Source organism: Arachis duranensis, chromosome 1 (genome assembly GCF_000817695.3).
Source record: "Arachis duranensis cultivar V14167 chromosome 1, aradu.V14167.gnm2.J7QH, whole genome shotgun sequence".
NCBI classification, from domain to species: Eukaryota; Viridiplantae; Streptophyta; class Magnoliopsida; order Fabales; family Fabaceae; genus Arachis; species Arachis duranensis.
In genome coordinates, this window is record NC_029772.3 from 96,130,905 (window position 1) to 96,152,826 (window position 21,922).

A 21,922-nucleotide genomic window follows, 5' to 3' on the forward strand; every position below is an offset into this window, starting at 1 on the left:
CTAAGTAGATTTTGCTATCTCATTTAAATAATTTAAAGATTGTCAAGCATCACATCACATCAAATAGTTCCCTAACTTACTTGCCCATGATGTAGCAGCCTAAGCTTATTATTTATTAACTAACTTTACTTATTGGTTTTAGGGAGGGGGAAGGGGGGATGGGGGAGAAAAATGCATGGTGAATTTCTTTCTCGTCATTACAATTTTAATGCAGGGGAAACTAAATAGAATTTCAAGCTTTGAAGGATGAAGGACTGTTTTGTTTTGACTAGAACTTATGCAGGGAAATGTCGGACATAATTGTGTTGAAAATCATATAAAAAATTCCTTTTCAAAACTCAAAATGAAAACTTAGTAAAGAGAGACATGTAATAGAGATCATGGTCAATTAAGGTGTTTGTATTGTGTGAGTCAAAATTCAGCATTCAATGTAACTGTTCCAATGATAGTTCTAATAAAATAGAAACATAATCATAAACCACACCAAGATGATGATGTATTTGTGGTGCTGCAAGACAAACAATTATTATTATTATTAGCTCTGAGAGAGAGGGTAATGGAATGAGTGAGAGACCATTCTAATTAGAGCTACATTAGTAGCCAAGATAGAGAGGTTAAAAACAAAGGCACAAACTCATTAGATTAAATTAAATTGCAACCAAAAAGTGGTGAAATTGGGAATAAAAGTACCAATCACTTGGGACTTTGTTTGAGAATGAGCACTCTCTAATGGTGATAATGGCTATTGCATGATGGAAAGGTGAGTTGATGGAGACAACATTGTCTATTCCTAGGAGAGCAAGCGTTAATTAACAACAAACTTGACGTGCCCAGAATGTCATCCATATTTGGGTTAGAATAATAATAATAATTAATTATTATTATTATTATTATGCAGAAGAAGAAAACTACATATATAACAAAAAAAAATCAAAAGGAATCAGGCGTGGCATGTAAATAATGAGAATATCTTTGAATGAGGGGAGGCCCGTACGTGAAATGAAAAGCACTCACATCGATCATTTTTATTCTTCATGCAATTTCATGTATCTAGGTGGCATTATCATTATTTTATCTATTTTATCAAACTTGTTTGTGTTTTTCCTCCTGTATTTATCAAAGCATGCATGCACACTTTTTAACCGTATCAGCATCGGAATTAAAAAAGGATTCTCTATGTCATCCAAGTGATTAGTTTCAAAAAGATTGGGTTACAAAAAACAATTAAATACTAAAAGAATTTTTGTTTAGTGGTGTTATGATAATGATTATACCACCAATACCATCGTATACATGCATCTCATCCTAACTTCTTTTATTATAATGTTTTCTGATTAAGTAATACGACCATATATTAAAACCCAGTTCAAGTATAATAACTCTTCCAATTTGGTCGGACATTAAGTAGATTTGGATCATAATGTTTTTAACTACTGGGAGGGAGGAACAGTAATTGTGAAGTAAAAGGGAGTAATTAGTAAGGGCAAAACTATCTTAATTTTGATCTTCATGAATATATCATCATATAGCTAAACATACATGGTCTCCTTGACTTCCAATTGAAGAGAATTGTGTTCATAAGCATAATGAATCACGCTTATTGTATGTATAGTATAAAGATAAGTAGAGATAAAAGTGAGTTTAGAAAGAGAAAGAATAAAAATATAGAGAAAGGCAATGATGAAAAATTGTGAGTTCGGAATGGAAAATAAGGAGATAGTTAAGAGAGGCAGAAATGATGTTGGAATGTATGGCGTCATGAATGTGGGTGGCAGCCACCTCTTTCTCTTTGTCATGCACGCAGCACGCGCACCCACACTTCCACTCTCTCACTCTCACTCTCACTCTCACCCTTACACGCAAGCCAACCCAACCCAACAACAGATACCAAATGCATGTTAATATATCTATTTTATTATATTTCAATTTTGATAATTTTATTCTCATCTTCATATCATATTTAATATGCACGAATTCTAAATTTTTAGTTAGAAAACTCAAATGCAATTACCTTTATATCAAGTTAATAGTTAAAAATTATTAAATAATTTAATAAATTTAATTAAATTATCATCTAACGATTTTTAAAATTATCGATTTTAAATAAAATTAGCTATGCCTACATTTTTATCAAATTTTTAAGAATAAATTACCAAAACTGATCCTAAAAAATTTAAAAGCTATAAATCTGACCTTGAAAAAAAAACTAATTTATAATCTTGAATGATTCATTCTATTTGTTAAAACTAACCAAACGTCAATTATTGAAGATGAATGACATTAGTAATTTAGTCTACGTGTTATTTATTAAATACATATCAACTGTGACGTGAATATTTAAATTTAAAATTAAATCAAAATTAATAAAAATGATAAAATATTCATGCATTATAAATTAGTTTTCTTTCTTTTAGGATTAGATTTATCGGCTTTTAAATCTTTTAGAATTAGTTTTAGTTGTTTATTCAATTTTTAATATGCTAATATCAATCACATCCTTACAATTTTGTTTAGAGTCATTCTCATTCCACATATATCATCAAGCAAAAGAAAACATGGTCAACCATGTTAAAAAATCAAATCTTAACTATGTTAATAAAGTTTTATATTCAAATAAAATATTTAATTAAATTTAACTATATTGTTATAATTGTTTTTTAAATCATGTATTTTTTTTTCTCTTTTTTTTCTTTTATTTTTCTGTCCTCCTCCTCCTCTTTCTCTTTTTCTTTCTCTTACTAGCATCTCAGTTGCTATTTTTTTCTTTTTTTTTGTTTTTTTTTTCTTTCGTTATTATCGTCACCACTATCACTGTCTTCTCCTCCTCCTCTTTCCTTTTTTCACTTAATTTATTCTTTTCATTCGTTTTTCTCCTCTTTTTTCTCCATCATCATCGTTATCATTATATCGTCATCGTCATTATCGTTATCGTCATCGTCATCTTCTTTATCGTTATCGTCGTTATTATTATCATTATCATTAAATTTTTGTCATATTAATGACGTTGTCTGATCCAAAATTAATTTGGATGTGTTTTTGTTTATGATTCAATCTTGTTGGTGTAAAAACTAAGAAATTTATGTGTATTTTTTTCTGATAAGTTTTGCATAATTTAAAATGCAGCACAATAATGAAGTGTCTAATCCTTCCTTCTTCAAGGTGAGGGAGAATATTATCTACAACTCGACCAAAAAGCACACAATTTATTCGATTATTCCTGTGCACTAATTTGTTAATGAGATGTCGCAGTACTAAAGTGTTAATCATACTATAACTACTTGCGCTAGGCCATGATAAATTACTTTAGGTCTTGCAATTACTTCTTCTTCTTCTTCTTTTTTATTATCATCATCTTTTTTTTTATTCATCTTTTTTTTTATTGTTTTACCTTCTGAAATTTTTTCTTATTTTACTTTCTTAACAAGAATAAAAACAATGAACCTACATTCATTCAATTAAAAGAAAGAAATAAATAAAGAAGAAAAAAAGAAAAATGCAGCATTCAAGAAGATATTTTTGTATTTTTATAGAAAAATTTCAGTGTAAAAACTAAAAAATTTATGTGTATTTGTTAAGAAATTTCGGTGTATTTTTATTCTAATAAATTATGCATAATTTAAAATTTTTCCTCTTTTCCTTCTCATCATCATCTTCTTCTTCTTCTTCATAATCTTTTTTTTTCTTATCAATCTTTTTTTTCTTATTTTACCTTCCCAAGTTTCTTCTTGTTTTACTTTCTTAACAAGAAAAAAAATAAATAAAAAAAACACATAATGCTGCAAAATTATTAGGAAGAGGATGAACCTATATTCATTCAACTAAAATAAAGAAAGAAAGAAGAAAAAAATACAGCGTTAAAAAAGACATTTTTGTGTTTTTTTAGCAAAATTTCGGTGTAAAAACTAAAAAATTTATGTGTATTTGTTAAAAAATTTTGATGTATTTTTTATTCTGATAAGTTCTGGATAATTCAAAATTCTTTCTCTTCCTCTTCGTCATATGTTGCTGCTTCTTTTTCATTATCATCTTCTTATTATTTTATTTTTTTATAATTCTTCCTGTTTCACTCTCTTAAGAGGAATAAAATTAAAAAAAAAGAAAAATCAATGGTGCAAAATTATTAGAAAGAAAAAGAAGAAAAAAATACCGCAACAGTAATAATAAATGAACGATGATGAAAAAAAACACACAAAGAAAAAAAAAGAACGCGACAAAAAAGAAGGAAAAAAATACAAAAAGGATATATTTATGTTATTGAAGCGTGTGTGTACAGTGTACACACTATATAGGGTGTGTTTGGCAACTACGTTGGAGAGAATAGAAGTGCGTTTGAGCTTCTTGAAAGTTTCACTTTTATATTTAGCAATTTTTGTTTTTTCTAAACGCAGAAATGATTCTGCCTTTGAACGCACGTTAAAGGGAAGCTAAAATTTGTAGCTTCTACGTTTCACATTCATGGTTGGTGATCACCCTTGGAAAATTAGATGAAAAATTTATTTCTTTTTTACCAACTATACCCTCCATTTTCTTCTATAAAAAGGATTAGTTCTTTGTAGTTCTTCCTACTTCTTCATAATTCTTAGTTACAACATTTTTTCTCCTACTTCTTCATAGTTGTTCGTTCTAATTTATTTTTTCATTAAAATAGTTCAGATTTGTTTTAATCACTAGCAAATTGAATATTTTAATTTTTTATTTTTAATACTCATTTTTATATTTTAATTTTTATATTTTTTATTATATTTTTTATTTATATTTTTTATTTATATGATAAATATTTTTATATTATTTGTGTAGTGCTCTTTTATTCATATGACAAATGTTGTTGACTTTTTTATGATATTTTTATTATTTTTTGTTCATATAAATTCTTTTTTTTTCTATCTTTTTCTGCATTATATTTATGTTGTGTATGAAATTTTTTATTTTTTATTTGATTTTATTGTAATTTTTTGTTCATATAATATATGTTGCTGGTTTTATGAAATTTTTATTATTTCTTATGATTTTTTTTCTATTCTTTGATGTACTCTATTTTTGTTTTGTATTAATTTTATTTATTTATTCTGATTTTGTAATATTTGTAATTGTAATTATTATATACTACGTTTATTATCAAAATTTTGTATAATATAAATTATGATCCTATAAAAAAAAAGGACAAATAAATAAAAAATTAATTATAAATAATAATAGAGTCATAAATAATAAAAATTTATAATCCAAAATAATACTAAATTAAAAAGTACTGACTTTTTCTAATTTTGTATGTATATAAAAAAATTATTTAGATGAATATTTTTTTAGTAATTTTTTATCTAAAAGTGATTTTAAGTAATATAATCTAAATAATATTATTTTACTATAATTAATTTTAATATAAAAATTACCAAATATAAATCAAGTTAATCAAAATTTACTTTTCATCAAAATTAATTTTATACAAATTCCCGTTTACAGACCGAAATTCAAACACACATCTAATACTTAGACCTCTTATTAGTCTTAGAGCTAATTGTTGGCCAAGACATACACATTTCACATACACATTGGTAATTTAGTCAGACAAAGAAAGGGATATTTCAAAATAATAATAATAATGATAACGATAAATGGTTTTAGCTAGGGTTGAAGGTTGAAAGTTGAAAGTAAGTTTAATCCAAAAAATTGAGCCCACTAAAAGTAGTGAGGAGCTTCTCTTCTAACCTGGATGCCACATCCTCCTACTCCCTTAAAGGCATAGATGGGCCCACTAAATAGTAACATGCCCCTCCGACAGGCAGCGTGGATGGGCCCACAGTGGGTACCCATCATCTAGCATGTGTCCCCAAGTTCATGGTACAAAAGGGGGTCCAAGTTTGTTTCAAGTGTTAATGTTGGAGTTGGGTAACATGCGGTCCCCACTATGCCCTTACCCTGCGAGACATTTTTCATTACTTGGTGGCTTAAGCCGCCATAGTTGCTAGCACGCGCAGAGTTTGGCACACACATGTGCCATTTTTGCCTCAGGGTTAATATGGGAATTTAACTTCATGAGTGTGCACTGCACTCTACCTAATCACAGCATCACACAACACAAGTGCTACTGTATCATGCGCACCAACTATTTGCCCAAATGCTTCTTAGGGACCCCACTATGCTCCTTCTCTAACTCTAAATCAAATTAATATTTTTTTTCCTTATGAGTTAGTGCATGCTCTGGAGTCTGGAGAACAATTAAAGCAGCTTCATTATTCAAATACATATTCATGTCTATCTTTGTATCTAGGCATGTTCTTCTCAAGCTCTTGAGGAGTATGGGAGAGCTTCATTGTTGTGGGTCTCATTGATAAGTTCATTGACTTTTCTTTCTATTATTCTATTGAAAAACAAAAGGATAAAATATACGAGACTTTAATCCCGTGAACATAGTGGTAGAAGCTATTGGAGGAAAATGAACAGAGAGTTGTAATGGGCATAACGTTAGTTATTTGTGATAAATTATTATTTAATATTTAATATTGTTTTCATTATACCCCAGGTGATAAGTGATGGTGAGACTACCATTACGACATAACAATTATGAAGAAAGTAGGATCTTGATGATTGTATGAACATGCTTATATTAAGGAAATTAAATGTTTTTGGAAGATTAACCATGCAAATATAAAATAAGGAGGTCTCATCCTAAACTGAGTTGGATTAAGTATTTTTTTATTATTAAAACATGAAAATGAACTTAGAGGAGACCATATAATGAATTGGTCCATATAGGATAGTATTGAAAAAGCAGTATTTAATAATCAAAGGGAGAAGTAGTAATCTAGAACTACAAAAGATGGCTCCCACAAGAATCATTCCTCGTAGGTGTGCTTAAGATTTATTTTGTGAACTTTTTAAGTGGCCAATCTCATAGGGAAGTCCCCACAAATAGTGAGTGAGTGAGTGAGAGAGAGTTGCTTAGAACTAGATGGTCCATCACCACATTACATACAAGCCAAGGTGACCAAATAATTGTGGCTCCTTTGTGATCCATAATGTCACACCTCGAGCCCTGCCAATGCCAGGGCTAAATCTATCTCGAAAATTGTAGATAATGGATTCCGAACACACACATACAAATATAGTGATTATATAATTTGAAGAGAGTTATTCATGTCTCCTAAATTGACATAATATTTATTGGAGTTGTTCTTGCGTAGATTGAGAATAATGAACTTTTTTTAAGAAATAATCTTAGATCAATCTCTTACCTCTTTTTCTTTAGATTTATCCTTTTATAAGCTTCGTGTATGTCACTAGCTATTATTAGTTATAATCATGCTAATAGTAAGAAATAAAGACGTTTAAAAATAGTTTATGTGATATCAATATTAATTTTCGATTTGTAATGTTAATAGCCAAATTATAGTGTATAACTCAAGTATTTTGTTGATATTAAAACACAAGTTGCATTTAATAGTAGACAAGTGATTTTGATTCATATGATATATGATAAGTTAAGTTCCCTCTACCCATACACGCCACATGATTCTTCTCGTGCTTTAAGCAAACATTCTCTTTCTCACTCACACAAACACACACATTTTGAATGGAAGTGCATGTCCTTGTCCTATATTTTCTTGCAAAATAGGAATCTGTGTTGATTGCTCCAGCCATAGAGCATCATTCTGCTGAGTGACCCTGTTTGGCAGCTTCTTTCTCATTGGCTCACTTTTCCGTATTATACAAGTATGCACTACTCCGCACCCAATGCAATCATGCCCCTCTTTCACCCTTATTACCCTTCACTTAAATTCATGTAGCCCCATATCATATCATATCATATCATTTCATTTTTATTTTAAGTTTACTCAAATTTCATCCTCAAAAAAATGACCACCCCTACTTCTACTTCTGCTTCAATTTACCATCATCAAAGTTTTCTTAAAGATGTTAGTTATGTTCCACTTTTGATGTTGACGCTCTGCCTCCAAAATAATCTAATTTCAAATCCTCTCTAGCTTCTAGTGGAGCAATGTCGCCTCCAACTTTCATGAAAGGACCAATTACTAACAAATGAGGTGGCAGTGGCCATGTAAGAAGGTGATGTGGCATTGACATGGTACACATTTTATTGGTTCTCCTATTTATTGCACAAAATAAAAAAAAGTAAAATACTAAATTGGTTTCTATATTTTGGCGTAATTCTGTTTTGATTTTTAAAGTTTAAAGTGTCTTATTTGAATCGAAAAAAGTTTTATTTAGCTTCAATGAAGTCTCACCATGAAGTCAAAGTTAAATAATTAACAGAATGTCTTATATAACAATAGTATAAAAACAAAGTTGATAATCTGAAGAACAAGTACAAGCTCCAAAGATACAAAATCAACCGTGAATGCATCAATATATTTATTTATCATTCTCCTTAGTTCTATAAAAATATTTCATTTAAATTGTAAGAAATATATTGATACATCTACGGTTGATTTTGTACCTCTGGATCTTATGCTTATTCTCTATATTATTAACCTTGTTCTTGTATTGTCATATAGGACATTCCGTTAATTATTTGACTTTGACTTTGCGGTGGGACTACATTGAAGCTCAATGAAACTTTTTTGGATTCAAATAGGATACTTTAAATCTTAAAGACCAAAACAGGATTACGTCAAAACGTAGGGGACTAATTTAGTACTTTACCCTAAAAAAAATTTATCAAACAGATCAAACTCTTTTAAAGTAAGGAAATTGATAGAATGCCAACGAGTTATGACTCAAACGACATAAGTTTTTCATACCCATCTAAAGGTCGCGAGTTCGAGATTCCTTACTTTTGAAAAAAAAATTGATAGAATAGTAAAGTGAATGATTAATTACTTTATAATTAGATGGTAAAACTCAGGTACGATAAAAGTTACAAATTTAATAATGATTAATTTATCACTTTATTATTTTACCAATCTTTTTATTTAAGAATAAAAGCATAAAACAAAGTAAAATTACATAGAAGAATCTATACGTTTATTTGATTCTCATTTTCTCTTTCTTTAAAAACAAGGTGTAATTTGGTTAGTCCATGCCATGGTAGGCAAGAGTAGCAATAGGTGAAAGGCTTCGGATAGAAAAAGCTTTTAAAAAATGTTGTCAAGATGTGTAGAGGCAGAGGAAGCATTTCTCTGGGGACAAGGAAGCCTGTAATATGGTGAAAGGGTTGTTAGATAACAGCTATATATCCATCTATTCCAATGGCTGCAACTCTTTCAAAGTGGAAGTGGTAGGACCTTTCAGATTGTGATCACGAAAAAGGTCATAACGGAGCTTCTTCTCAAGGTTGATGTTTACACTACACTCTTCACACTATAGATTTCATATCTTCTTAATGCCTACACGTTCTTCGTCCTTGTAGTCTTATGAATGTTAAGTGACCAATATTTTTTTCATTTTTGTCTTATAGTTTAATCAATATTAGTCAATTCTTTCTCTTATTTTACAGCAAAAGTGTTGACTTCTAACATTTCTCATTTTGTATTTTGTGTACTTGAACACTCAGAAGATCACATGTAAATAGTATTGTATAGATTATAGATTTTAGTTTGTGTTTAGATTGGCCTTGAACCCATCTAGTTATAATCAAGTTTAATTTGATGGTGATTTCCGTATGTGCATGACTTTAGCAGCCGAAATCAATTCTTTCCCCAGGCTAAACAATTTTTAATTTTGCAACGTTTCATGCAGTCATGCATTTTTGTCACGTAGTATATGATGCGGAAAAGAAAAATTTTAGGAGCCAACTACAATATAATATAAGCCAACTAAACCAATTTTTTTTATTTCTGATTTAATTAGAAAAATTAGGGTAAGTTTTTATTTTTTGTAACGAATCTGGTTTTTAGCTAGTTGGTTAAGTTGGCTTCCCTCCTAATTAGTTCTCTAACAAAACCGTTAGAAGGAAAATCACTTCTTATATATATAATGATGATAGTTATACAAAGACACCCTTATAAAGATAGAGATATTAATTTGTTTGGATAAACTCAATATGTAGTTTGTGTAATTTAGTTTTCTAAACGCCGTATAACATAAATTAGCTTCAATTGGTTTCTAAATTAGTCCATAGTTAGTAAAAGATAGCCCGAAGGTTGCTCTCATCCTCACAAATTGCACCAACCGAAAAAGGTTCATACTCAACAAACCACAAAACCAATGCACCTCTCTTGATCAGATTTTGTTGTTGTTAGTTGTTGCTGTTCTTCTTCTTCTCCGCAATCTCATTCCTATATTCTCTGCCATTTCCAAAACCCATATTCTTCTGACCACAACCAAAACAAATCAATAAACCTTGTTACGACAGGATGGTCTTTTGGAGCACCAATTCTCATGCACTCCTTGGCCTCCTGTCCTTTGTCCTTCTCCTTCTCCAACCTGCCGTTGCCATCCGCTTTGGCTTTCGACAAACCTCTGACATCCCCCCTTTCCGGGAAGCCCCCGCCTTCAGGAACGGCCAAGAATGTGGCTCCACCCCAGCTGAACGCATCAATGTAGCCATGACCCTCGATGCAAACTACCTCCGTGGCACCATGGCTGCAGTTTTGTCCATGTTGCAACATTCCACGTGCCCGGAGAACCTGGCATTCTACTTCCTAACCGCACACTATGCTCCTGAACTATTCTACAGCATCAGAAAAACTTTCCCTTATCTCAACATGAAGATTTACCGCTTTGATTCCAATAGAGTCCGTGACAAGATATCCAAGTCGATTCGACAAGCATTGGATCAGCCATTGAATTATGCAAGGATATACCTGGCGGACACCATACCAGACGACGTGAAGCGCGTGATATATCTGGACTCAGACCTTGTAGTGGTTGATGATATAGCTAAGCTTTGGTCCACTGACATGGAAGAAAAGGTGGTGGCTGCACCGGAATATTGCCATGCAAACTTCTCCTTGTATTTCACTGACAAGTTCTGGTTAGACCCTGTTTTGTCAAAGACATTTGAGGGGAGGAGGCCGTGTTATTTCAATACAGGGGTGATGGTGATGGACGTGGACAAATGGAGGAGTGAAGGGTACACAGAGAAGGTGGAGGAATGGATGGCGGTGCAGAAGCTACAGAAGAGGATCTATCATTTGGGGTCACTACCACCCTTCTTGCTGGTTCTGGCGGGTAATATCACAGCGGTGGACCACAGATGGAACCAACATGGATTGGGTGGGGATAACTTTGAAGGTAAATGTAGGGGCCTGCACCCTGGTCCTATAAGTTTGTTGCATTGGAGTGGTAAGGGGAAGCCATGGTTGAGGTTAGATTCAAGGAAGCCATGCACTGTTGACCATTTATGGGCTCCTTATGATCTATTCTGGTCCTCTAGACATCATTTCTTTGAAGAATGACGAAATAAAAAAACAAAAAAACAAAAAGCAAAAAAATAAAAAAGAATTAAAGAATATAAGGAGAAATTAAGAAGGGGAACACTTAATAAAATGGGTTTCCAAGAATAATTAATGAAGAAAAAGGTGAGATGGAGAGATCTGAGTATGTATAGTTTTCTAACTCGTATTTGGCGGACAGGAAGGGAACTGATATCTCCAGCTAGCTTTTAGTTTTCTAGGCAAGCAATGGAGAGTTGTAAGTTCTGTTTCAATTTTCCCTTTCCTTGTCGTAGTATTTTTTTATGCCTTGCCTTTGGCTTGGTAGTTACATTATTGTAGGAAGCATAACAAACAATATGCAGATATAAATCATGTATTTGTTTACAGGGTAAGTACGAAGAGCTTCAGCTTCTTCGCAAAAGTGTAACCTAATTTTTGTTTCATTCACTGTATATAATTATTTAACTTTTCTGCAATTATGTTTGGCCCTCAGCCTTTACTATACAAGATAAGAACAATACAACGTTTATACATGCCTCATGCGTAGCATGCAACATCTTCGTAGGCTACTTTCTACGAAACTGATTCCCTTGGGCGAGTTCTGAAATTTGGATCAGCAAAGCTTGGTAGATTATTTCTATTGAAACTATGAAACTTTAATAATGAGCCTTGTGAATTTATATTTCTCCACCTACCCCAAGTGACCGGGAAAAAGATTGAAAGTGAAACTTCTTTTTTATTGTAATCCCAAATGTCTAGAAAGGAATCTGCTAACAGTAACGCATTGCTTACATTTTAAAATAAAATAAAAAAACAAAAAACAACTAAACAATTTAAAAAAAAAAGTATACAAGACTTTCCTATTTAAAATAATTAGAAGCAATAATAGCAGGTATTGTCTTAATAAAATAGCTAGGAAGACACAATCATGCACTGTCTAGCTACTCCGCAAAAAATTAATAAAACTTTGAGTTCCCAACAGATATCTCCCAGCAATTTCAAATATTCCCCATGGCCAATCATACTTACGTCTTTACTGTGGCTACATGTGGGCACTTACCAAGAGTATTCCACAAAATATAGTCCCCAGAAGTTACCTGGTTATGCCAGAAATAATACAAAAATATGAGCAGATGATAACAAACTCGAAAGAGCAGGAAATTTATTTCCATCATACAGGGTTCGACGGTGTTTGCTGATCTTACACAAACAATTATTGGAATCACATACCTGAGTTGCAAACTCCACAGGTGCTTTAACAGCTGGATAGATGCTCACCTGAAAAGTACACAAGTTATCAGTTAGTCAAAGCAAAAGAATGACAGTTTAAAAACATGACAGTATGACTTGATACATCCTCCAAAGCGAGGCTTAAAAGAGATACCATAGTAACAAGGATAGGTTGTCTGATGAATTTATACCATGCGAATGGCTTCCAAACAACAGAAAGACATAGAAACATAGATTAATTTATTCATGATGCTAAACTAGAATATGTTGCAGAACTGAAACACAATGATATGGATCTTATTTATTTGTTTGTTTATCTATCTGAAACGAGTTTTTGGCTAAAATAGACTTGTAAACTCACAGATTTAGGATCAATAGCAATTCTAGATAGAGATGCCCCAACAATCTTGAAGCATACCTGTCAAAACAAGCAAATAACTATATAAGAAAACCTTATTGTTATATAATAAAAATCTTGTCATACTTTCAAAAATATGCAAGTCTAAACAAATAGATGCTCCTCATTTTGTCATCATCATCATTACAAGAAATTTACACCCATATCATATCAGGCACACGGTAAGAATATGATGAAATAATGACAGAGTTATCAAAATAATATACTAATCTAACACCCAAAATAATAAATGAAGCAAACTGCATTTTATGCAAACAGAAAAGATAGCATCAACTCGATAAAATACCAAAAAGATAATTATAAAAAGGGATGCGATTACTTTGGCATAATTGTATGCCTGCCAGCAGAATGGCTCCTCTAGATCAACTGGAGGAAGATCCTTGTTCATTTTCTCCATCAAATGTTCTTCATTGACCATGTTGCTAGCATTTTCTGCCTCATTATCACTATCTTCGTCAGCAGTGGCTCCAATAGACCTAGAGGACGGCACCCTTTGGTTTTGCCATGGTGCAAACTTGACTGTTCCTGGGAAAGTCACCTCAATACTTTTTCCAGACAGTCCACGTCCACTTGGCACTATTTTCCACTCTACAGAGTGATCAGAAGTTGAAACTGTTCCGACAGAAGGAGTTCCATCCAAAGATACAATCCTTCTCCTAGGAAAGGGCATAATCACACTACAAAACTCCATTGTCAAAGGAGCCTTATAACCTTCCATTAGACGCAACTTGAATAGAAATGCACCTTTGTCCTCCGAAACCATTGACAGCTGATAAAATCCGCTAACCGGTGGTCCGAGGGCACAAGTTGCCTGATAGCGCATTAACACAAAATTACCTAATGGTGGAGAAAACATCACACCCTGCTTATCCAGACCTTGATCTGAAACTTGAGCACAAGGGTGATAGGATGAAACCTCAAGGTTGGCTGTGTTCACTCCTGACAAGGGCAATGACACATCTGGCAAGCCTTCCAGATCAGCACGACAATTCAATTGACCAGAAATTGATATAATATCCGGAATCTCATCTCTATCATACAGAGCTGCATGAACAGTCTCATGAATTGTAAACAATACTCTCTGCTTTCCCTTGTACAAATATGGCTTCCAAGCTGGTTGCTTCTGGTCAGCAGGAGGCAAATCTGATGCAGAAAAGCCATTGGCCTTGATATTAAAAATATTTGAGTAATTAAGGTCCAAAGGAGTGCCTGTATGCAAAATAAACAGATGGATTAAATTTACAAGCAATAAGTAACTGCAAGCTTATCTTGAAGAAACACTAAAACTATGAGATGAGAAATACCATAATAAAAAGTACCAACCAAATGGCATTGAACTACTAATAAATGTTCTCAGTGCATCTTTATCCAAAGGCCTAGACCCAAATTTTTGACTATCTGCTGTAGCTAATCCTGGTACAGCTGCACCCAATGGAGCAGAAGAAGCAACTGATGGAGCTACCGGTTTTGGCCTGGAAGATATGCCTATACTACCAGTTAGTGAATCAAACAGCCCTCCAACAGAGGGAGCTGAACTTACAATCACTTCAGGCTCTACTACGTCGCCTGTAATTATGTCACCGATGGCGTGAGCTATCATAAATGCCCTGTAAAACGAAAGGAAAAGCGATAAGATATCTCTGTTGAGAAGTTCATAAAAGGAAGTAAAAGTCCACTACCATTATCTGGGACTGTGGCCAATCAATTCAGTGTATAAGAACCAACAATGAACCACAATCAATCCCGTCAAGGAAAACATAACGAAAATCTTTATTCTATATGGTAAATGTGGTAACCTTTCAAACAAACATTTCGAAAACAACCTACACCAAAAATAGCCACCAGATCAGACACTTGTATAGAATGCTTGTTGGAATGCGAAATACACATTGAAAATGAGTGAAACAATACATGTATGCATACGCAAATACATGGTGCTGAACTGCTGATTCGGTAGCTAATTTTTGGTGTGCACATAGCATTTTTGTTTCACAAATTGCTCTTATGGACGGTAACCTGATAAATCAATAAAGCATGATAATCCTGAATGTTAGTTCAAATTTTGCAAGTAACTTAACTTACCATACCCTGTTATTGAGGGAAGTTGGATCAAAAGCGAAGACAAACCATGGTCAAGGCCAAGAGCACTTCCACAATCAGGTCTCTTACACAAACTTGCATAAGCCTTTAAATGCTTAGGTTCGACGAATGGCAGAACAAGAATAGTGAAAAGGCCCCTTATGTGCAATATTAAAGGCCACAAGAGATTCTTTTGCTCCTCTTTGGTAATGTAAAGGGATACGATATGACGAGTGATAGGATCATCGATCCAAGAATCAGATCCCGGAGAGGATTGATGAGTTCTACGTACGCCGAATCCGCGAGCAGATCCTTCCCTTTGCTTTCTGTCCATGAAAGCATCGGCGAGTTCAGAGTCGTTGGGAATTGAAGTGAAGAGCTCATCGCTCTCGAAGTTCAAAGCAGCTCGCCAACGCTTTTCTACAACAGGGAATCTCCTAAAGGAAAATGGAATCGTAAATTCGAAGTTCAATATATCTGCTGAGAGATTGAGAGAGAGTAGGACCTGGAGAAAACGACGGCGTCGAGGTTGTTGAGAATCCAGATAGCTCTTATGCTGCATCCACCGGCCATGCGTTGCGGTTAGGGAACCACCACCACCACCACCACTGACGCACACACAAAATACAAGCAAGTAATTTAATTTCGAGAAAAAAAAAAGAAACTAAATTTTTTAAATATTTTGTCAAAGATTATTTTAAATAGAGATTTAGGTGCACTAAGTGGCCTAAATGTTTGAGGTATGAATGATTTTAGTGTGCAAGACAACAATATTGGAATATTTTAGTATTTTATACTACAAAAATACTATTTGTGTATTAAAATTAGCTACTAAAATTAATTATTAAAATATTTATATATAAATATATTTATATTTTAACATGTATTTTATACGAATAATTAATTTTAATAGCTAATTTTAGTATATATTTATCATAATTGTTTATACTATTATAGTAACAAAGCCTATAAAATATCATTCACGTTTTATAGGACAATTTACTATAATAAATAAATTGGTATCTAATATTATCAGATTACATAAAATATAAAACGGATACTAAAATGCATTTTTTATAATTTATGTAAATCGCGACAAGAGTCCCGCGATTTACGAATACACGTAATCCGTTACAGGGGTGTCGCGGGTTACGTTGTAGGAAAAATAAGCATAATCCGCGACAGAGCAGTTTATGCATTAGTATAAATACACTTTAGGAGTCTCGCGGATTACATTTAAGGTGGTTGTAAGATTTTTTAGAGAGAGAATGAGAGGTTTTCTAGAGAGAGAAAAAGAGAGAAAAGTGTGGATTGGTTGAGTTGAGATCAGGCCGGGACTATAACGGAAGCACGTAATCTTTACATGCTCAACGGCGTTACGCACGTTGCTGGCAGCATAAACGAAGATGTTAGTTTGGTTATTTTTAGTTAATATATTTCGTATAATATTTTTTCAATGATTGTAATTTAGGTATTTAAATTTAGATTTAAATTATTATTTTAAATCATAAAATTTTGTATTTAATTAATTTAGATTAAGGTCTTGAATCGTTTATGCCTTTCATTAAATTTTGTGATTAGAAAATAGGAACTGTATGTTACCTGTTTAAACTTTAATATTTTATTTTTAGTGTTAGATTACTTTAAATTAGTGTTGGATTTTTTATATGTTTGGTTTTTTCTGTCACATGCTCCAGCTGACTAGGTGTATTTATAGAGTTCGGAGGCAGCAGAACATGTCTCTGCATGACAGGATCGTACCCTATCTGGAGAAGGCTGGTTTATATCACCTGGTGAGGCTCAACGCTAGGTGGTTCTAGTTGGACGAGCCCTTCATCAGCTCTTTCATTGAGAGGTGGCGTCCTTAGACGCATATTTTTCATATGCCTTTTGGAAAGTGCACTATTACGCTGCAGGATGTATCATACCAGCTGGAGCTGTCCGTGGATGGTTTACCTGTATTCAGGTGCCTAATAGATTTTGAAAAGCTTATAGAAGAAGGCAAACCGGCGTGGGAGTTGTTTTTTCAGGAACTGTTTCGAGAGCTTCCACCACAGAATAAGGTAAAGCAGTATACAATCCACTTCACCTAGTTTCATGAGAGGTTCAGGGTGCTGCCGGATAATGCTATGGAAGAGACCATACGCATATATGCACGGGCTTATATTATGATGCTGCTTTCCACTCAGTTGTTCGGTGACAAGAGTGGAAAGCAGATCTCATCCGAGATGACGACCCTTCGCATTTTCAGCACCATATCCCACAGGATCAGATGCAGAGACCCCGCCCAGATGGACGTTGCACAGGGGTACCGCCCAGATATGGAGGATATGCAGCGGTATCAGCTCCACATGTCTGACTCTCAGGGGTTCCACTCCCAGTCTCATGTAGACTTGAATGAGTCTGCTAGTAGCCCATATGACAGTTGGTTGGGCATGGGAGGGACGCCTCCATCTGCATTTGGCGTGGGCATGCCCATCGATCCTCCAGCACAGTAGCGCCAGAGGCCAGTCAGAGTGAGACGAGCTGCTCGATGTGGTACATGTTCTAATCTCCTAGGCTTATTTAGATATGACTCTCACGAAGAGGATGAGGACAAGCATGAGCCGTAGCTGTTTATTTCATGTTTTCATCATGATACCTATGTATGTCAGATTTATCGTGTACTTTTGTATTATATGATGGTACTTAGTTTATTTCCATGAACTTGTGTGTGTGTTATATATGTTTTTGTTTACCATACACTTACTTTATTTTATGTTTGTGCAAACTGCTCATTAACGCATAAATCGCTAGACCCCTATCGCGGTTTATGCACACTCGTCATTCACACATAAACTGCAACACCTATATCGCGGATTATGCTTATTTTTCCTATAACGTAATATGCGGGATCCCTGTCGTAGTTTACATAAATTATGAAAAAAAATGCATTTTGGTATCTACTTTGCATTTTGTATAATCTAGTAATATTAGATGTCAATTTATTTATTATAGTAAATTGTCCCGTTTTATAATTAAAAAAATAACTATAAAAAATTAACATTTTATTAAAAAATATTATTTTAATTATAAAAAACCGTTAGACTCACAACAATGTATAATACATAATTTGAGTTGTTTTTTAAAAATTTATACTTAATAATCTAATATAAATGCATGTGTATGTTTGTTTGCTTTTTGTTTTATTATTTTTATGTTATACCATTTCTGTGTATTTTTTGTATTTAAATATTTTAAATTTAGATATAAATAAAATGTTAGAATAAATTATGGTTTTTTTTTAAGAAGAAAGTATTATTTTTGTTTTCAAAATTTTTCTTAACATATTAAGAATTTGAAACGTTGTAAACTTTAATAGCACAATTTAAACATTAAAAATAATTTTAAAATTTATTTCAAATATTAAGAATAAAAATAATACTTTAATTTATTTTAATGAACAACGGAGCTAAATGTACGAAAAAGAAAAAGATTTCACCAAAATTATAGTCTTTTGTGATTAATAAAATAAAACTCAATTTTTAAAATAATAATCACCAATAGTATTAAATTTTAAGTAATTATTATTCAATTTCACTTCGAATATGTGCTTAGTCAACATTAAAAAATCAATGGAATTAAGTATCTTTTAAATATTGTTCTTTATTCAACCTTTGAAAATTTGAAGCAAAAGAACTGATGACATTACAAATAATTTTAGTTAAAAAATTAACACAAGGAAATACTAACAAGTTTTATATTTTCTAAAACCAAATATACTTTGGAGAGAATTTCGATTTCATATAAAAGCGTTACTGTACTTCAGTGATGAAGATAATCATTTTTTGGTAGACAATAACATCTAAAATATTGTAACCCGTTGACTTTTGATTTAGCATTTCTAACAACATCCCATTATCTTGTTATGGAAAATGAAAGGATTCAAATCGTGGAAGTTCCTTGCCTCTGGTAAAACACTCGCACAACTTTTATTTTGTACAAAATTTCCATGTTAATTTTATCTTGTTCAGATTAAAGCATTTACCTTTTTTAACCCATATTAGTTATTACTTAACAAAATCATTATCAACCGTACAAGAGATTTCGCTAAACTTGGTCCGATATTTTTTCGAGCTACAAGTGTGTTTTAGGGAGAAGACACAATCCACACTCATATATTGGGGCCTCCCAAATATATCATAATCTTCAAAATTGTTACACATCTATTCAGAAAGACATTAAATATACTATAACACGTGTGCTTGCTGTTATTACTTATTACATTACACTTGGAAATTGGCTCATCACTATTCTTTCAGTGATCTATTGCATTAAGATAGACCCACATACTTTAGTGCTTCATGCCTAAGCGCCATCTTCTCTCCCATTCCATCAGCTATTTCGATTTCAACCAAATCGCTTTCTGAATAAGTGGTGTCTCTTTGATGGGTCTTTTGGCTTGCTCTTAACAGGTGCTTTGCCTTTGCCAGTACTGCAAGCAAAAGAAAAAGCAAATCATGATCACAAATCTGTTTAGTTTGATATCTAGTTATAAGAAGATCAATGATCTATGAACTCCCAAGAGGCAATGTAACAGCTTGACATAGATCATTATAAGTACAAACCTGTACTCCATGTAAACCATCCCCTTTGCACCTGACATTGCACTCATTGATCCTTGAGAACGACGGGCATGGCGGAGAGCTATTTCATCTGTATCTTCTTCTAGCTGTTCTAGCCCCACTGCATCATCACCAGCACTCAATACCTAATACACATACACGGCACACCAGTTATTTTCATTTTCCAACCAACAATTAAATCTGAAGTCAAGATATGATGAAGATGGAAACCTTTGAAAGAAGTGCAAGTTGATCATCAAGATGATGATAGCTCAATCGCGGCCCTTCATCAGGTGGAGGCAAGCTTGTAATTACCTGTCAAATACCAGCAAAAGCTTAGGATATGTTTGATTGGAGATCTTGTCAAGGCAGTTTCGGTGACCAACCAGAATAACACATGATCAAGCATGGCCTTCCTAATACTGTTAGTAATAATTTTTTTTACTCGACTGAGCTCAACAAAATCGGGAAATCTACTTGATGCAATGTCTGGTATAAGAAGATCGATAAGAGAAGACAGTGAAGCAACCCTGTATTTATATTTAGGGTTTGATTGACTCCAAATACATTAGCTCGTTCATTTCCTTTCTCTCCATTTCCTTTATAAAGTAGATAACAACTTCATCTAACACATCAACCACTTGGAATACATAAAGCAACTGAGCAATTGATGTGTCTCTTCAAGGAAATAACAACACGTGCAATATTTAGCAAAAATAAAATTAAAGAACATACCTTAAAGCTATAACCCTGATCAATTAAAAATTGTTGCCTTTTAGTCGAGTAATACATCTCCTGCAAAGCCAAGAAATGATAGATGTATATTAAACCATGAATAATTTGTATAAGTGCAGGCCATGGTGCATAATAGATGATATACCTGGGTATCAGTTGAGACAAGGGAATAAAAAAATGCATTATACTCTTCTTTACCGCCTGCCATCCTATCCTGAAGCTTTCCCTGCGATTTTAATTGATATAATTTGAATATATCAGGCACCGCATTGGCACAATGCATTACTGACAGATGATATTAAGATATTAGTGGCAGAGAACTTCAAACTTCCGTCAACCATCATTTTAAGTTTAGAATTTACTCTGTAAGGTGGCTTTAAAATTCAGAAACTGACCTTGGCCCTAAGAATACGACCTAGACGCTGGGCTTCTTGACGCCTAGAACCAGCATGCGAAGAAATTTGAATTATCACATTTGCTTCGGGAATATCAATCGAGTTGTCACCCACCTGAGAATATTAGATTATTAACCATCATATTTTTTACTAAGATGTTAAAACCTGATAATATCCAGAATAGAGCATAAAGAACCGACGCAAAAAAAAAACACACTCCTTCCAAACCCAAGCTAACACAACAAAACTAAAAATATATATCAATTCAAATGTTTACATTGATGAATGTCAATAAGATTGATTAGTACATGTTTTGACAAATCCAAAGAAAAATAAATCAGAATAGCAGATAAGCCTCAAAAATAGAAGTGAACTAAACTACAAAAGATACCTTCGAAAGAAAAACAGTGTTGACGTCTTTGCTAGTTTTGAATGCTTGTAGAATTTTCGTCCTCTCAACATGGCTGAAGACAACACATATTAGATGGTGGAAGTGGTGTTTTTTTTTTTGGGGGGGGTGGGGGGAGAGAGAGAGAGAGAGAGAGAGTAACGTGTCAACAGCACCTTGTAGCACCATATATCATTGGTTTGCGGAGTTTCATGGCATACTCAGTGAGAGCGAAAAGATTATCAGCAAAGACAATAATTTTATCGCCACGTGCCCTTTCATGGTAATTTATAAGAAATTCACAAGCTCTGAACTTATTTGGATTCATCACATAAAGTGCCTGCACATGTAAAGTTCATCAGTTAGGAAGAGTAGATCCAAAACAAGTGAACTCCGAGTAGTTGAAAGTATTCAAAAAAAGTAATACAATATATCATGTGAAACAACCAACAAATCATAATCACTCTACATGCTTCCTCCTGAAAAGATCCACAAACATTCCGAGAAGCCTTACCTGCCTCTTCTTGGAATTCTCTTTCTTCAGATACTCAGCAAAAAACTCTCTTGTCATTGGACACCATACTTCAGCACACTGAACATTTGCAATAAATCCACCTTTTACTAAGTCTAACCAATTTGCCTCATACAGCTTGGGACCAATTAGGAAGTTGAGATCTGTAATCCTTTCATCCTCTCTCACAAGTGTAGCTGCAATATTAATGGTCAAGATCTCACTC

General features: G+C 33.3%; 3 protein-coding genes across 4 annotated transcripts in view; 1 reads left to right on the forward strand and 2 right to left on the reverse strand.

Annotated features, from left to right (window-relative positions):
• Window positions 1-10,482: 10,482 nt before the first annotated feature.
• On the forward strand, window positions 10,483-11,869 carry LOC107465155 (probable galacturonosyltransferase-like 4). Its single transcript, XM_016084150.3, has one exon. The coding sequence runs from the start codon at window positions 10,506-10,508 to the stop codon at window positions 11,355-11,357; it is 852 nt and encodes a 283-aa protein (XP_015939636.3). The 5' UTR covers window positions 10,483-10,505; the 3' UTR covers window positions 11,358-11,869.
• Window positions 11,870-12,052: 183 nt separating this feature from the next.
• LOC107464999 (AP-5 complex subunit mu) lies at window positions 12,053-15,742 on the reverse strand. 2 transcript variants are annotated; one of them, XM_016083967.3, is made up of 7 exons: window positions 15,569-15,740; window positions 15,072-15,500; window positions 14,308-14,591; window positions 13,304-14,193; window positions 12,928-12,984; window positions 12,567-12,614; window positions 12,053-12,433 (listed from the first exon to the last, which is right to left on the reverse strand). In XM_016083967.3, exons 1-7 carry the CDS (start codon window positions 15,634-15,636, stop codon window positions 12,362-12,364), a joined length of 1,848 nt encoding a protein of 615 aa, XP_015939453.1. In that variant the 5' UTR covers window positions 15,637-15,740; the 3' UTR covers window positions 12,053-12,361. The 2 variants fall into 2 exon arrangements, with proteins under 2 accessions (XP_015939453.1, XP_052108415.1); XM_052252455.1 differs by having other exon boundaries at window positions 15,072-15,742.
• Window positions 15,743-19,190: 3,448 nt separating this feature from the next.
• The window catches only part of LOC107464990 (general transcription and DNA repair factor IIH helicase subunit XPB1), a 6,245-nt gene continuing 3,513 nt past the window's right edge, over window positions 19,191-21,922 (reverse strand). The window contains exons 12-20 of the mRNA XM_016083959.3: window positions 21,700-21,893; window positions 21,362-21,525; window positions 21,189-21,261; window positions 20,798-20,911; window positions 20,548-20,628; window positions 20,403-20,462; window positions 19,899-19,982; window positions 19,671-19,813; window positions 19,191-19,537 (exon numbers count right to left, since the gene is read on the reverse strand). Of these exons, the coding sequence (XP_015939445.1) occupies window positions 19,453-19,537; window positions 19,671-19,813; window positions 19,899-19,982; window positions 20,403-20,462; window positions 20,548-20,628; window positions 20,798-20,911; window positions 21,189-21,261; window positions 21,362-21,525; window positions 21,700-21,893 (998 nt within the window). The 3' untranslated portion in view covers window positions 19,191-19,452. The remainder of the gene's footprint in view (window positions 19,538-19,670; window positions 19,814-19,898; window positions 19,983-20,402; window positions 20,463-20,547; window positions 20,629-20,797; window positions 20,912-21,188; window positions 21,262-21,361; window positions 21,526-21,699; window positions 21,894-21,922) is intronic.

Excerpts from the sequence above, each read along its gene's own strand:
- LOC107465155 (XM_016084150.3), top strand. The coding sequence starts at position 10,506 with ATGACCCTCGATGCAAACTACCTCCGTGGCACCATGGCTGCAGTTTTG.
- LOC107464999 (XM_052252455.1), bottom strand. The coding sequence starts at position 15,625 with ATGCAGCATAAGAGCTATCTGGATTCTCAACAACCTCGACGCCGTCGT. Across the intron at positions 14,194-14,307 it reads TAGTAGTTCAATGCCATTTG|GCACTCCTTTGGACCTTAAT; the intron begins GTTGGTACTTTT and ends TTTTGCATACAG. Across the intron at positions 12,615-12,927 it reads TTGCTATTGATCCTAAATCT|GTGAGCATCTATCCAGCTGT; the intron begins GTGAGTTTACAA and ends TGTACTTTTCAG.